Here is a 14,924-nt window from a genome sequence, read left to right on the forward strand (position 1 = left end):
CAAGCCACATCTGGGAGATGGCATACCTTCCGGGAAGGTTGAGGCGTGATCCACCCCCTCCGGGTGAGCTTGGGGGTGGCTCCAGTTCGGAGCAGAGGAATCTGGGGAGGGAGCGTGCCCCTGACAGGGGCCTCCGTCATTCCTGCCAGGGGGCTGCGGCGCACCCGGACAGCGAGGAGCAGCAGCAGCGCCTGCGGGAGGCGGCCGAGGGGCTCCGCATGGCCACCAACGCTGCAGCCCAGAATGCGATCAAGAAGAAGCTGGTGCATCGGCTGGAGGTCGGTCTCGGGGGTGGGCGCTTCAGGGAGGGGCAAGGCTCCCCACTTTGCCCTCTCTTGCCAGCTGGGTCTGACTCGGAAGGCAAGGGGCCCACCTCAGTCTCTCTCTCCAGCACGCTGCCAAACAAGCTGCTGCGGCTGCCACCCAGATGATTGCGGCTGCCCAGCACAGTGCCACGGGGAGCAAGAACCCTTCTGCCCAGCAGCAGCTCGTGCAAAGCTGCAAGGTAAGGCTCATCCTGCCCTGCCCTTGAACTTGGGGCCCCCTTGATTCCTGGCCCCAGACGCAGATGGGGCAGGCTTGTCTTCACCGTAATCTCCTGGTAGAAGAGCGAAGGCCCCGCAGGCGGGCAGGAATTGAGCGCGGTGCTAGTCTGGCTCACCTCTTGGTCACCTGGAGGCAGCCAGTCTGGCGGACGAGCCCAGCTGCTCTGGGCACAGAGGTCTTGGCGGAGGGCGGCTTCTCTGCGCAGTCAGCAGAGCGGCACAGGCAGCAGGGACCTCCAGAGATGCCGGGGAGAAAGGAGGGCGGCTGGGTCCTTGTTAGGCTAGAGGGGGATCGGGGCATGAGGCAGGCTTTCGGTGGGGGGTGGTGAGAGGGGCCCAGAGGCCTCGTATCCCTGAAGGGGAGCGGGGAAGGCCTCCCCCTCTGGGGCTAATCCAGGGTGGGCCTGCAGCCGGGGCAGCGCGGCCAGAGACTTCCTGTCCTCTTTTCTCCTGGCAGGTAGTGGCTGATCAGATCCCAATGCTGGTGCAGGGAGTTCGCGGCAGCCAGTCCCAGCCTGATAGCCCCAGTGCCCAGCTGGCCCTCATCGCTGCCAGCCAGAACTTCCTGCAGGTGAGCAGATGCTCTGGTCCTGATCGGGGGGAGACGGGGTTTATGGCATGCAGTCTGGCAAGCCCGGCTGCTCCGCGTGATGTCTGCCCGTCCCCTTTCTGTTGTAGCCCGGTGGGAAGATGGTGGCGGCTGCCAAGGCTACGGTGCCCACCGTCTCGGACCAGGCCTCTGCCATGCAGCTCAGCCAGTGTGCTAAAAACCTGGCGGCGGCTCTCGCTGAACTCCGCACTACAGCACAGAAGGTAAGGAAGCTCGCCCGCGGGCCTCTGAGGATCGGCCTCCCCCGGTGGAGTCCCAGGAGCGCAGAGGAAGCGCCTCGCCCTGTCCGGGACGGCTGCTTCTCGTGCTGGGGCCTGAGTGGCCCTGCCCTCTTTCCCTGGGGAGGCCCCCTTCCCTTTCGTCAGGAGAATGCGAAACTCCTGGCCTGGCCTTGGCAAGAGGCCCGGGGGGAGGGGTGCTGCTGACAGGACAGGGGTCCTCTTCTTCCCCCAGGCTCAGGAGGCCTGTGGCCCTCTGGAGATCGACTCGGCCCTCAGCCTGGTGCAGAGCCTGGAGAGGGATTTGCAGGAGGCCAAGGCAGCTGCACGGGACGGCAAGCTGAAGCCCCTCCCGGGGGAGACGGTGCGTGGGCAGGGACGTGCAGGCTTAGCACCGGTGCAGGGGAGGGGATTCAGTGGAGCTGAGGGAGGCGGGGAAGACGGGGGTGGCACTTGGAGGCTCCCGGGCCCTTCCTGATGGTCTGCCTGTGCCACAGATGGAGAAGTGTGCCCAGGACCTGGGGAGCAGCACCAAGGCTGTCAGCTCTGCCATTGCCCAGCTGCTGGGGGAGGTTGCCCAGGGCAACGAGAACTACGCAGGTACCTGGTTCTCCTGGGGTCCCAGCTCTGTGTGTGTGTGTGTGTGTATGTGCACGCGCACCCCCCCCCCCCGTCCTGCGGCAGGACACTTCCCTCTCAGGTGACAGGAATCAATCCCTTCTGATTGTCTGGCTTGAGATGCAGGGGGCTTTTTTGGTCCTGTTTCCCTTTGGGACACCCCAGCCCAGATGGGGTTTGCCCTTCTTGGGGTGGGGCATGACCCTCGTCCCACTGCTAGACTCCAGAAGCAGGAACGTTCCTCAGCCATCCAAGAGGGCAGGGCAGGGATGCCCGGTCCAGCCAGCATTGAGGACCCCCTTGCCTCTCCCTCCCCCTCCCTGCAGGGATTGCAGCCCGGGATGTGGCACATGCGCTGCGCTCCCTCAGCCAGGCTGCACGGGGGGTGGCCGCCAACACGGAGGACCCTCAGGCGCAAGCAGCCACGCTGGACTGCGCAGGAGACGTCATGGACAAAGCCAGCAGCCTTATCCAGGAGGCCCGTAAGGCTGTGGCCAAGCCAGGGGATCCCGAGAGCCAGCAGCGCTTGGCCCAGGTGAGCCCCGCTGAGACCTGATTGGGCCCTGGTCTTGGAGGAGCCTCAGTAGGGGCAGAAGTTCCCCCCCCCTCAGTGCTTGGGAGGGCAGGCTGGACACTTTGTGCTCTCTCGGCAGGTGGCCAAGGCTGTGTCCCAGGCCCTGAACCGTTGCGTGAACTGCCTGCCAGGCCAGCGGGACGTCGACGCCGCCATCCGCACCGTTGGCGAGGCCAGCAAGAGGCTCTTGGCTGACTCTGTGAGTGTGAGGCTGCTTTTGGCCTGGAAGAAGGCCCTCAAACCAGGAAGGTGGGTGGCCCTGGGGAGGGGCAGAGCCACAAGCCAGATCAACGTTGGCAAGGCGAACTTCGTTTGGGATGTGGCTGACCTGTGCAGAGAGCCACCCACCACCACCCTTCCGAAGCCAATCCCTTGAGCCCTTCTGCAGCAGCCAGTTTGAAAAATGCCCCCCACCCATCCCATCCAGTTGCCTGTGAGATGCACTCACGCTGCGCTCAGTCCTGGCTGGTCTCAGAGGTTCTCTGAGAGCCCGCTCTGGGCCTGGGGAGTTGGTCTTCTCCACTGGGCCTGTGGAGTAGAAGGCGCTGGCTGTTCTGCTGCTTTCCCCTCAGGGATTCTGGCCCCAGGTGGTGGGAGCCCATGGTCTCCTTCCTTGGCTTTGCAGTCAAACTTTGCTTGAGCAGGGAGATTAACAACCAGCTGGAAAACCGGGCTGTTGGATGCTCTATAGAGAAGCTGCATTGCTCTGGCCGGGGGGAAGGGGTCACGTTCCCAGCCCTGTGGTTTGGTGGCCACAGGGATGGGCTATCCCAGGTCTGAAGGGAGCTGAGATGGAGAAGGCAGGAGAACTGGCGATTGTGACCAAGTCATTCTGTGCGCGTGGAAACTGCCTGGGCTGCGGCCACTGCCTGCCTCATCAGGAGGATATGAGGGGCCCCTGGACCACCGAGCCTGACTCCTCCTCTTTCTGCTCCCAGTTCCCTCCCAGTGCCAAGAATTTCCAGGAGGCCCAGAGTCACCTGAACCAGGCAGCAGCTGGCTTGAACCAATCAGCCAATGAGCTGGTGCAGGCATCACGTGGCACCCCCCAGGACCTGGCCAAGGCCTCCGGCAAGTTTGGCCAGGACTTCCATGAGTTCCTGCAGGCCGGGGTGGAGATGGCCGGGCAGTCCCAGGTAAGAGCTGCGCTGGCGGGGAAGGAAGGTCCCCACTGTGCGTGCAGGAGGGGGCTCCTTGTCCTAGGAGGAAAGGCTCCTGTGTGCACACACTCACGTTTGCACGCATGTGTGTGGTGCGAGAGGCTAGCCGGATACTTGGCTGGGCAGAACTGGAAGGCCTACGCTGCTCCAGGCTGTGCTGGTCCTGCGTGTCCAGGGGAGGTTAGCAAGGAGCTGCCAGGCAGCAGGCCGTGGACCCCTGGTCAAGGGAGCTGGGTGTGCAGCATCAGACCCCGTGACCGGCAGGCGGGGTGAGGCCTCAGACGTTTCAGGGTAGGAAAAACTCCCAGTGATTAGAGATGCAAAGCTGCTCTCCCTCCTGCAAGGCGGTTTCCGTGGAGGGGCCTGCTTGGGGAGAGTCTGAAGGCATGGCGCAGCTGCGGGTGGCCCTGAGCAGTCGTGCCAGAGGCCGGGGTCGTCGGCAAAGGGCCGGGGTGGGATGCAGCAGGGCAGCCGGGTCTCTCCCAGCTCCACCCCGGCACGCTGCTGAGCACAGCGGCGCTGCCCGCGTGGCTGGGTCAGGGCGCTCCACGGCTGCCCCTCTCGCCCAGGGACCAGAGGGCGCAGAAGCAGAGCCTGGTCTGCCGACCAGGCTTCCAGCTGGCGCTTGGGGCCATCGTAGTTTCAGAAGGGCGCTAACTCCCGAGGAAGAAGTGGCAGGGAAGGCGGAAAGCAAGCCTGCGCATGGCTGGACTCAGGCTGCCCTCCCCTCGCGGCTGCCCCCGAGCAGAGAGAGGAGGTGGAACAGCCCAGGCCCCGAGGCTCCAGGGTCACCAGAGGAGAGGAGAGGAGAGGAGAAGGCGAGGGCAGCGGGAGGGATTGCAGTGGGGGCAGCTCAAGGCCAGGTGGCTCCCTCTGTCTCCCCGCAGTCCAAGGAGGCCCAGGCCCAGGTGGTGTCCAACCTGAAGAGCATCTCCCTCTCCTCCAGCAAGTTGCTCCTCGCAGCCAAAGCCCTCTCCGCAGACCCTGCAGCACCCAACCTCAAGAGCCAGCTTGCAGCAGCTGCCCGGTACACAGCCCCCCTCGTGGAGGCGGGAAGCAGGGAGCTGGCGGGGTACCTGCAAAGGGCCAGACGGCCATTCTGAGCTTGGACGCCTGTGGCCCCACTGAGTTCTGGGGGGCGGGGGTGGGCTTAACAGCAGCCTCTTTCTCTCCTCCCGCCCGGCAGGGCTGTGACAGACAGCATCAACCAGCTGATCACCATGTGCACCCAGCAGGCACCAGGCCAGAAGGAGTGTGACAATGCTCTACGGGAGCTGGAGGTAAGCCCGCCTGTCCCTGGGAGAAGGGCAGTTGCTGTGGTGCTGGCTGGGGGGCAGGCAGGGCAGGTCCAGCCTGAGGCTCAACCGGTTTCTCCTCTCCAGACGGTGCGAGAGCTTCTGGAGAACCCTACCCAGGCGGTCAGTGACATGTCCTACTTCAACTGCCTGGACAGCGTCATGGAGAACTCCAAGGTGAGCGGCGGGTGGGTCCGGTGGTAAGCAGGGCGCTGAGAGCTCTAGTTGCGAGGGGCTCTTGAGGCCTTCAGGTCCCCCTTCCCCCAAGCTCAGGCAGGGGTCCAGACAGAAGGAAGTCCAGTTTCTGCTCCAACACATCTGGTGCAGGGAGTCCATCCTCTTTCTGGGTCACCAACTCTTGGAAGTTTTGCAGACCTCTGGGACCTCTTCTCACCCCTTAAAACCTGTGCTTTTTGGATGGCCTGGGCACTGCTCCCTGCTGACCTAGTGCCAGAAGCTCCCAGGATCCACAGTACACCCCCTGTGCTTCCCATGCCTTCTGTCTCCTGCAGGTGCTGGGTGAGGCCATGGCCGGCATTTCCCAGAATGCCAAGAACAGCAAGCTGCCCGAATTTGGCGAGTCTGTCAGCACAGCCTCCAAGGCCCTCTGCGGCTTCACTGAAGCAGCTGCCCAGGTACGAGGCAGGAGCCCCCTTGCAAGGCTGATGGGTGCGAAGCTCCTTGCTGTGGAGGGAAGACGTTGTAGGGACTCTTGCCTTCCCTGCTGTCAGGTCTCCCCCATCCCGTGCTCTGTTGCAGGCAGCTTACTTGGTCGGCGTTTCCGATCCCAACAGCCAGGCCGGGCAGCAAGGCCTGGTGGATCCCACCCAGTTTGCCAGAGCTAACCAAGCCATCCAGATGGCCTGCCAGAACCTGATTGACCCGGCCTGCACACAGGCCCAGGTAACGAGCCGCCCGGGATCTGGGTGGAGGATGGCTGCGTGAGGGCGGGTGGCCTCTTGAGTCAGGCTGTTGAGAGCGCAGCCCCAAAGCGCTGAAGGGCACGACCTGGCTGACCGGTGGGGCTCCTCCCACAGAGGTGGGGGGCGGTCACGTTCTCTTTGTTGCGGGGTGATTCCTGTCTCTCTCCTTCTGGGTGGGGCTAAGGCAGAGGGACCTCCTTGCCTCCCACAGGTCCTGTCGGCTGCTACCATCGTGGCCAAACACACCTCCGCCCTTTGCAATACCTGCCGACTGGCCTCGTCCCGCACTGCCAACCCAGTAGCCAAGCGCCAGTTTGTCCAGTCTGCCAAGGAGGTAGCCAACAGCACAGCTAACCTCGTCAAGACCATCAAGGTACCCCCAGATTCCCAACTGGGAAGATGATACTCAGTAGAGAGAAAAGAGAAGCCTCCATTTGGGTGCCTCAGGAATACAAACCACGCAGAGAGAGAGGTGTGAATGTAAATAGGATGTCCACGTCTTGCTGGATCGTGAACTGAACAGCTGCATTTGCACTGTGTGCTTAACCCATTTTCTGGGTTTGACCAGTACCCTGTACATCTGACAGCTAAGAAAGAAACAGATGTTAAAGAGACAGGTCATCTTGCAAAGAGTGAGGGAAAGTTTCTTGGCCAGATGGGTGGCTGTGAGGTTTAAATGACCTCCTTGCAGCTCCAGGCTGGCTCCCCTCCAGCTTGGCTGTGTGACTGCCTCTAAGCTTTTCATGGGTTGGGGGTCTCTGTGGAAGCAAGAAGTGGGCTCTAGGCTTGGGCAGAGCTTTTCCACTGAGCTGTGAGGTCCGTCACAGCATGGAAGCTAAAGGATGTGGGTCTCCCTGCAGGCCTTGGATGGCGCTTTCACTCCAGAAAACCGTGAGCGCTGCCGCGAAGCCACAGCCCCACTAATTGAAGCAGTGGACAACCTGACCGCCTTTGCCTCTAATCCCGAGTTTGCCACCATCCCTGCGCAGATCAGCCCAGAGGTAGGTGGAGGATGCTGGATGCCTGCCAGTCTTGGCTTTGAGGAGGAGGAGGAGAAGGAAGGGTCCTTTCTGGACAGCCCTTGGTCCATTGGCCCAGAGTGACCCCGTGCTGCTTCCCCATAGGGGCGCAGAGCCATGGAGCCCATCCTTTCCTCTGCCAAGACCATGTTGGAAAGTTCTGCTGGCCTCATTCAGACCGCACGCTCACTGGCTGTCAACCCAAAGGACCCTCCCAAGTGGTCAGTGCTGGCTGGCCATTCACGCACTGTCTCTGATTCGATCAAGAAACTCATCACCAACATGAGGTGGGTGCCCGCTTTTTGCCCTCATTGCCAAGGACCCAGTTCCTTCCCCCACGGAGTTTAAGTTGGGGACCTCAGTCTGAGGCACTTCAGATCTAGGAGAAGGTGCAGTCGAGCCCCTGAGGGCCCCTATCCTCAGAAGCAGAGAGGGAGGCTGATTTCCCTTGCCTTGTGCAGCTGCTGGTGATTCTGGCCCAACCTGGCAGATGTTCCAAATTCAGATGTGCTTCTGCCATCGGCCTGAGGGAGACTGAGGGGCAGAGTACCATTCCCCAGCGCTCTGATTGCCACACTTCAAAAGGGCCAATACTGGTAGTCCTTGTTTAGCAACTGCCTCATTTAGCGACCGTTTGCAGTTATGATGGTGATGAAAAAGTAATTTTACGACCAAACCTCACGTGTATGACCTTCGTATGTCTGTAAAGCAAAGGAAAGCTGAAGTTAGATCATAAGCATAGTTGCAGTTTCAGTTAGTGACCGGTAATTGTGGTCACTAAACAAAGACTACCTATATAGGGATGGGATAAGGGGTAGCCAAAAACGAGCAAGGGGCCGGAACGGCTCCCCAGCAAGAAATGGCTACATCACCTGAGGTTCCTGGGCTTGGGGGAAAGGCAGATACCATAAATGCATATAAATTCTTCAGGATACAGGAAACGAGGGCAGCGTTACGTTTTTGTCCCTCACAGGGTTTAAGCACAGGGTCTTCTGTTGAAACTCAGCTCAGGGAGATCTGGGTGGAGAAATAGAAGCATTCCTTTGTGTAGGACTAAACTCTGGAACCGGGTGCTGATTATCTCCGTGCTGCAAGGCCGGTTTTCAGAACGGATTGGGATAAGTTCATGTCCTGTGGTTTGCCTCGACTTCCGGCTGCTCAGGAGGCCCCCAGAGGAGCCTGACTCCCCTCCTGATGCATCTGAGTGGCCGCTGTGCAGTTTAATAACAGAACTGATGGCGCTTAATTACTGTATTTATATCCTGTTTCTCCCAGGCAGTAGTTAGCGCAATAGCGTCCAAACCAACATACACACAAATAGCTATGATGGAATGAAGTCTGCAGGCACAAGAGCTTAAAAGCTCCATTAGCCGCTTTCTCTTAGACAACCTGAGTTGCTAGAGGGCCCAGAGAATGCTGCTGTGGGTCAGGTTCGTATGGGAGAAGGTTGCCTGCCCAATACCCTGATCCCTACCCAGGTAGACCAGTGCAGAATTAAGGTCAGCGTGGCACCTGTAATAAGGAGTTGGTTTCAGGCAGGCAAGCACAGAGCGGGTTGAGGCAGGCCAGGCATGCATCGTCTGGGCCAGCTCCGAAGTACAAATCGATGCCTGATCGCGCTCTTCGCCTGTGCAGCTGGACTCAGAGGTTTCCCAGAAGGGAGGCCTTGTCAGCTGCTCTTTCCAAGCAGATTCACTTCCTTTCCTGTACCCAGGTGTTCCTTCTTCAGAGAACTTCCAGCTTGCTGAGCCTCAAAGTCAGAGCAGTGGCCAGAAGAGATTGGGGGGAGGGGGGGTGTTTAGGACCCTGCTTTGCGGTTCCCCTTCCTGTTATGTGCTAAACTAGAATGGGTTCTGCTGAAGAGCGGAAGGTGGATGTTGGAGCAGCCAAAAATGGACAAGGATGGGCCCGTATCACTTAGGGGACTTGTAGAATTGCCTGTGAGGTGGGGGCTCTGTACACAAAGGCCCTCTTGGCTGCAGCCACAGCCTCTTCCAGCCACTCCCTGGCCCAGACTCCAGTAGTGTGTCAGGGAAACTAAGGTGTTTCCTCCCCTTACTTTATGACTTTAATGTCCCATTTGCACAATTGGTGAGATCTCCATAGGATTCAGGGCTTGCCACCTTTAGTTTCTTGCCAGTTGTCTGGAAAACTGGCTCCCTTTGAAGTCCAATCGTTAGCAGTACGCTGGCACCTCTGTGGCTGATCCCCTGTGGGGGGTTGGCAGAACTGGGTAAGGGAGAACAGATGAGGTAGCCTGGGATGGGGGCAGCAAGGCTGGGACAGCAGGGACGTGGCTCCACGTGCTGGGAGTGCCCAGGGGTGCACACATGGCTGCCGTTGCTGTCTGCAGGGACAAGGCTCCTGGCCAGCGAGAGTGTGACCAAGCCATTGAAACGCTGAACAAGTGCATCCGCGATGTGGACCAAGCCTCTTTGGCTGCCATCAGCCAGCAGCTGGCACCCCGGGAAGGCATCTCCCAGGAGGTGAGGGAATGCCCCCCAGGCCCTCGTCTCACATCGTGCTCGAGAGCAGCCGGGCTGACCGGCCATGGGAGCCCTGCCTGTTCTGGCTTACGGCCATCTCCAAGCTGGAGGGTCCCTGGCCCATGGGCACCAGAAGGACCATCCCTTTCCAGCAGTGGAGAAGAGGAGGGAGGGAGGGAGGCTGGCCTGCCCCTTCTGGCCAGAGGCAGGGGACCAAAGGTCCTCCTGTGTCAGAATTGGGTTCAGCTCCTGCTGAAGCTTCTGGGGATTCCTCTGGCAGCTGGAGGGGAGTGGCTCCCCTGCCCCAAACTTGTGCTCAGGGCTGTCTCCTTCCTCAGGCCTTGCACAACCAGATGCTTACAGCTGTTCAGGAGATCAGCAACCTGATCGAGCCTGTGGCAGGTGCCGCTCGTGCTGAAGCCTCCCAGCTCGGCCACAAGGTGAGGCAGCCTGGTGCAGGGGAGAGGTCCACAGCCAGCACTGGGCAGTCGCTGCAAACTGGCAGGCGGGAAGGCTGGCAAGGCCACAGGACCAACTGCAGGGATACCTTGCGGTCTGACCTTGAAGAGCCAGTTGGGTCAGACTGAGTCTGGGATGCTGTGGATGGGGAGGAGGGGAATAGGGCTGAGGGAGGCACATCTGGGATCGCCATTGCCTGGTCTCTCAGGCTGCCTGGGCGCTCTCCTCACTACGTAGCAGGGAGGGCCTCTGGGCCCACCAAGTGGCTTTGAACCTCTGCAGTTCTGCATGAAGACAGCCAGCTGCTGTGGGCACTTCAGATCTTCCCCTTGCTCTGGGGCAGAACCAGTCTTCCTGGCACTCTTGGCGTGACGCACTGGCTGGGCTTGCAGGAGATACTAGACCAGGCTAAAACGAGGTTCAGTGGCGTATGGTTCAAGAGCACAGGCCATCTCACGGAGCTGTTGTAGGGTTAATGTTTTGGCCGTGGTCTCTTGTGCGAACACGGTCATTATACCAATAGAAGAGAACCCCAAGGACTCCACAGTCATTGTGTTTTGTTGACTTGGGTTTCGGGTGCCCTTGATTCCAGTTCATCCTCCTCAGCGAACTCAGGAAAGTGGACATTGCTCATCCTCTCCCTGACCCATTTGATCCTGAAAACCATTCTACGAGTGAGGCTAGTCTGAAGACAGATGGCTGGCCCACCAGCATCTTATGAGCTTCTCTGAGTGCCACCCGATTGCCCCGCAGGCCGTCCCCGGATGAGGTCACCTTTGCCTTAGTGTAGGGCTGGCAGTAAGTCACCCAGCAGAAATGCAGCCTTAGGACCCCCAAGTGGGTGGGCTGGTATTCTGCTTTTTCAGTTGTAGCAACTTAGATTTCATTTAAATATAAGGAAAAACTTGGCCGGTGGTAAGGGCCGTGGAACAGTGGGATGGTCTACCTATGGCAATTGTGGTTTCTCCATCTCTGGAGGCTTTTGAGAAGAAGCTGGACTTCGAGCTTGAGAAATGATCTTTTCCTGCTCATGGCAGAGGGTGGACCAGGTGATCCTCAGGTGCTTTCTAACTCTACTCTCCTGTGGTTCTCTGGGGAGGAGTTGGGCAGCTGAAGGAGCTAAGCTGAAAACCCCAGGACTTCGGACTCCAGCTAGGTGGGCCTCAAGCAGTAAAATAGCTGTTTGAGCCTTAATTTGCTTCCTTAGGAGGAGGACTGGGGGGAGTCAAAGAAAATCAGGTCCAAAAAGTGTACCCTACCTCCTCTGGCCCCATCACACTGCAACTAGCCACAGCCCTGAGGGCCGTCTCAACACCTCCCCTTTTTCATTCCCAAGTCAGGCATCACTGCAATGTTTAAACATGGGAAATGACATTCAGGGGATGGCAGGGAGGGTGTTTTGGCTTGTGATTGGCATGGCTTCCCCAGGCGGGGGATGACTCCAGGGCCGGGGGTGCAGAATGCTGCAGGGAGGCTGCCAGCAGAAGGTCTTAGGGCTGGACGCAGCCGGGCCGCTCTGGGGGCTGTTTCACCGCAAGCTGTGGTTAGGAGGCCCGGGGGGTCCTGGCCAAGTCTTGGCCTGCTGTGGTTGGTGAGTCTGCCTGCCGTCCTTCCTGGGCTATCTCTGGAGCCACAAATCCAGCCTATCTCCCATTGCCACACACGCACACACACAGCACTAGGGTGAGATTTGGCACGGCAGGTATTACTGGTGACGGTTCCTGAGCGGCTTTTGCCTGGTGGAGGAAGCCTTAAGGCGAGGCCCTGAAGAAGATTGGAGGGACTCAGTGTGGGGCAGGCAGTGCTGGGATGGGGGGTGCCTTTGGCACCTGAAGCCTTAGAGCCTGCAGTGTTGTCCTCTGGACCAAGCCATACACTGGACCGCTGGCCCTCGTTTGGACTCAAGGATTGGCGGCTTGATTGCCCAAGCACTTACGCGGTTCCTCCGCTCGTCCGTTTGCAAGGGTGTGCAGGCACCCCAGAGAGCTGGCCAGGCTAGAGGGGCTGCCCATCCCTGACCCCGCCTGTGCTCTGTCTTCCCTCCTGCTCTAGGTCTCCCAACTTGCCCAGTATTTTGAACCTCTGGTTCTGGCTGCCGTGGGCGCAGCCTCCAAGATGCTCAATCACCAGCAGCAGATGAACCTCCTGGACCAGACCAAGACGCTGGCGGAGTCAGGCCTGCAGATGCTCTACACGGCCAAGGAGGCTGGGGGGAACCCCAAGGTACCTGGCAGCACCTTGGTCAGTCGGGTGCACGTGGGGCTTTGCACGGGTGTGGAGATTTGCCCAGGCCTGGCACTGCGCATGTACCACCCAGGCTCATGTGGTGGCTGCAGCTCCTGCCAGGGTGTGACATGGGCCTCTCTCTGCAGCAAGTGGCTCACACGCAGGAAGCCCTCGAGGAAGCTGCGCAGATGATGAAGGAGGCAGTGGAAGACCTCACGGCTACCCTGAACGAGGCAGCCAGCGCCGCAGGGGTGGTAGGCGGCATGGTGGACTCTATCACGCAGGCGATTAACCAGGTGAGCAGGGAGAGCCACAGTCCTGCTCCTGAGCACCACTTCTGCAGGGGCAGGACGCCCTGGGCCCCTTGGCATTCACTGAAAGCTCTGGCTTGGGGGACGCCTCTTCTCTAGGGGGTCCCTGGACTTGGCACCAGGAGTTCCTGCTGAACCTTCCTCGAACTCCCTTGAGAATTGGCTCCCTTGTAGAGGCAGCCGGGAACATCCAGGGGTGATCAGGAGGGAGCCCGAGTGGTTCAGGTTGGACCTGAAAGTTCAGGAGCTTGGCTGCTGAATTTTTTGGGATGCTGAAGAAGTCCCCCCATCGGCCAGCTTATCTGCCCGCTCCCTCCACCAGTGCAATCTTTGTGTCAAGAAGGAAGGCAGTGGGTGGCTGGGTGGGAGGGACCCCTCCTGAGAAGCAGAGCAGCAGCCTTCATGCTGGGCTGTGAGACAGAGCTGTCTCTTTCTGTTGGCGCAGCTGGACGAGGGCCCCATGGGAGAGCCCGAAGGCACCTTTGTGGACTACCAGACCACCATGGTGAAGACTGCCAAGGCCATAGCTGTGACGGTGCAGGAGATGGTGAGCCGGTTGGGCGCCCTCTTGGGGCTTCATGTGCAGGGTCGCCACAGAGCCAGGCCGACTGGTTCCTGCACTGGCCCCCCTCTGGAGCCTGGGCCAGATCCTTTCTCCCCCATCCCCCTTCACTGCCTCTTACCTTTTACGCTGCCACAGGTGACCAAGTCCACCACCAACCCGGATGAACTTGGCGTCTTGGCCAACCAGCTCACCACGGACTATGGGTACCTGGCCCTACAGGCCAAGCCAGCTGCCCTCACGGCGGAGAACGAAGAGGTGAGGGAGGCCGTGGCTCAAAAGGCGGGTGTGAGATGTGGGGGTGGAGAGAGCCACGGAGATGGTCTGGCAAGGAATGGGAACAGAAGCTGTTCCAGAAGCCCTGGGAAAGGAGAGGGCGCCAGGCAGGCTGATTCCCTGGGGGGTAAGGGGGAGGGGAGGGGAGGGGAGGCTGGCAAGGCTCCCTGACTTGAGTTTGCTCCGTAAAGTACCTCTGCCCTTCCTGTGGAATCCGTATCCTGGCCTGGGCTGATGGGCATAAGAGCTGAGGGCAAGGGAAGCATCGGGGCCCCTTCCGTCCATGGTGGGCCTGAGGTAGCTCCTAAGTGCACCTGTTGAAAAGAAGCAGGATCGTGTCCTCTCCACCCGCAGAAGGGCACTGAGAGGGGCCTGGCAGGGAGTGACCCTCTCCTGAACTTTATGCTTCCCTCCAGATTGGCTCCCACATTAAGAACAGAGTGCAGGAGCTTGGCCATGGCTGTGCCGCGCTAGTGACCAAGGCTGGAGCCCTCCAGTGCAGCCCCAGCGACGCCTACACCAAGAAGGAGCTGATCGAATGTGCCCGCAGGGTCTCTGAGAAGGTGACTCTAGCCAGACCCCGGGCCTGGGAGCAGAGAAGTCCTCCTCCTGCCCATGCTTCCCCTGGGTGCACACTGGGGGTCAGGTCCACGGGCTGTAGCGGGGTGTCCTGCCTTTGCTCCTCTGCAGGTGTCACACGTGCTGGCGGCCCTTCAGGCCGGCAACCGGGGCACTCAGGCGTGCATCACAGCAGCCAGCGCAGTGTCAGGCATCATCGCAGATCTGGACACGACCATCATGTTTGCCACGGCTGGAACCCTCAATCGCGAGAACGCAGAGACCTTTGCTGACCACAGGTGGTGCTCCTGGGGGTGGGTGGGACTCCGCAGCTGCCTCATTGGGCGTGGCCACCGCCAGCACGCTCTGAAATGCTCTTTTCTTGTCAGGGAAGGCATCTTGAAGACAGCAAAAGCCCTGGTGGAAGACACCAAGGTGTTGGTGCAGAATGCCACCGCAAGCCAGGAGAGATTGGCCCAAGCTGCCCAGTCCTCGGTGGCAACCATCACACGTCTGGCAGAGGTGGTGAAGCTGGGAGCTGCCAGTTTGGGCTCCGAGGACCCAGAGACTCAGGTCAGGGAAGCAACTACTGGCAGGTAGGCATCCTGGGCTGGTCCTGGTGGCTCTGCCTCACCCTGCCCTTCTGCCTGTGCCCAGGTGGTTTTGATCAACGCTGTCAAAGATGTCGCTAAAGCTCTGGGAGACCTGATCAGCGCGACCAAAGCTGCTGCTGGCAAGTCCGGAGATGATCCCGCCGTGCACCAGCTGAAGAATTCGGCGAAGGTCAGGCACAGGGTGGAGCAGGGAGGCCCAGCGGAGTCTTTCCGTTGGTGGCAGGGGGAGTGCGGCACCGCACAAGGCAGGTGGGAGACGGGCCAGCCAGCTGGTCCCCCAGCAGCTCTCTGGCTGATCGTCGGCAGGTGATGGTTACCAACGTTACGTCACTCCTGAAGACTGTCAAAGCGGTGGAGGACGAGGCCACCAAGGGGACCCGGGCGCTGGAGGCCACCATTGAACACATTCGGCAAGAGCTGGCGGTGAGTGCCACCCAGTCCCCTGCACCCACTGACTGCCAGCCTGCTCC

General features: G+C 60.1%; 1 protein-coding gene across 2 annotated transcripts in view; it reads left to right on the forward strand.

Annotated features, from left to right (window-relative positions):
- TLN1 (talin 1) overlaps positions 1-14,924 on the forward strand; it is a 48,235-nt gene that overhangs the window by 21,432 nt on the left and 11,879 nt on the right. For both annotated transcript variants that reach the window (XM_088152617.1, XM_088152618.1), the window contains exons 20-47: positions 150-278; positions 392-505; positions 1,003-1,116; positions 1,224-1,358; positions 1,609-1,737; positions 1,871-1,973; positions 2,318-2,526; positions 2,645-2,764; positions 3,504-3,701; positions 4,613-4,752; positions 4,912-5,005; positions 5,108-5,197; positions 5,533-5,655; positions 5,780-5,923; positions 6,155-6,316; positions 6,804-6,944; positions 7,068-7,249; positions 9,316-9,448; positions 9,787-9,888; positions 11,960-12,130; positions 12,280-12,429; positions 12,890-12,991; positions 13,145-13,264; positions 13,699-13,845; positions 13,973-14,139; positions 14,230-14,413; positions 14,498-14,623; positions 14,761-14,877. In XM_088152617.1, the coding sequence (XP_088008743.1) occupies positions 150-278; positions 392-505; positions 1,003-1,116; positions 1,224-1,358; positions 1,609-1,737; positions 1,871-1,973; positions 2,318-2,526; positions 2,645-2,764; positions 3,504-3,701; positions 4,613-4,752; positions 4,912-5,005; positions 5,108-5,197; positions 5,533-5,655; positions 5,780-5,923; positions 6,155-6,316; positions 6,804-6,944; positions 7,068-7,249; positions 9,316-9,448; positions 9,787-9,888; positions 11,960-12,130; positions 12,280-12,429; positions 12,890-12,991; positions 13,145-13,264; positions 13,699-13,845; positions 13,973-14,139; positions 14,230-14,413; positions 14,498-14,623; positions 14,761-14,877 (3,846 nt within the window). The remainder of the gene's footprint in view (positions 1-149; positions 279-391; positions 506-1,002; positions 1,117-1,223; positions 1,359-1,608; positions 1,738-1,870; positions 1,974-2,317; positions 2,527-2,644; positions 2,765-3,503; positions 3,702-4,612; positions 4,753-4,911; positions 5,006-5,107; positions 5,198-5,532; positions 5,656-5,779; positions 5,924-6,154; positions 6,317-6,803; positions 6,945-7,067; positions 7,250-9,315; positions 9,449-9,786; positions 9,889-11,959; positions 12,131-12,279; positions 12,430-12,889; positions 12,992-13,144; positions 13,265-13,698; positions 13,846-13,972; positions 14,140-14,229; positions 14,414-14,497; positions 14,624-14,760; positions 14,878-14,924) is intronic.

Source organism: Python bivittatus, unplaced genomic scaffold (genome assembly GCF_059951505.1).
Source record: "Python bivittatus isolate LINGU-HERP-01145 unplaced genomic scaffold, Pbiv_v1 ctg000570_np1212, whole genome shotgun sequence".
Lineage (NCBI taxonomy): Eukaryota > Metazoa > Chordata > Lepidosauria > Squamata > Pythonidae > Python > Python bivittatus.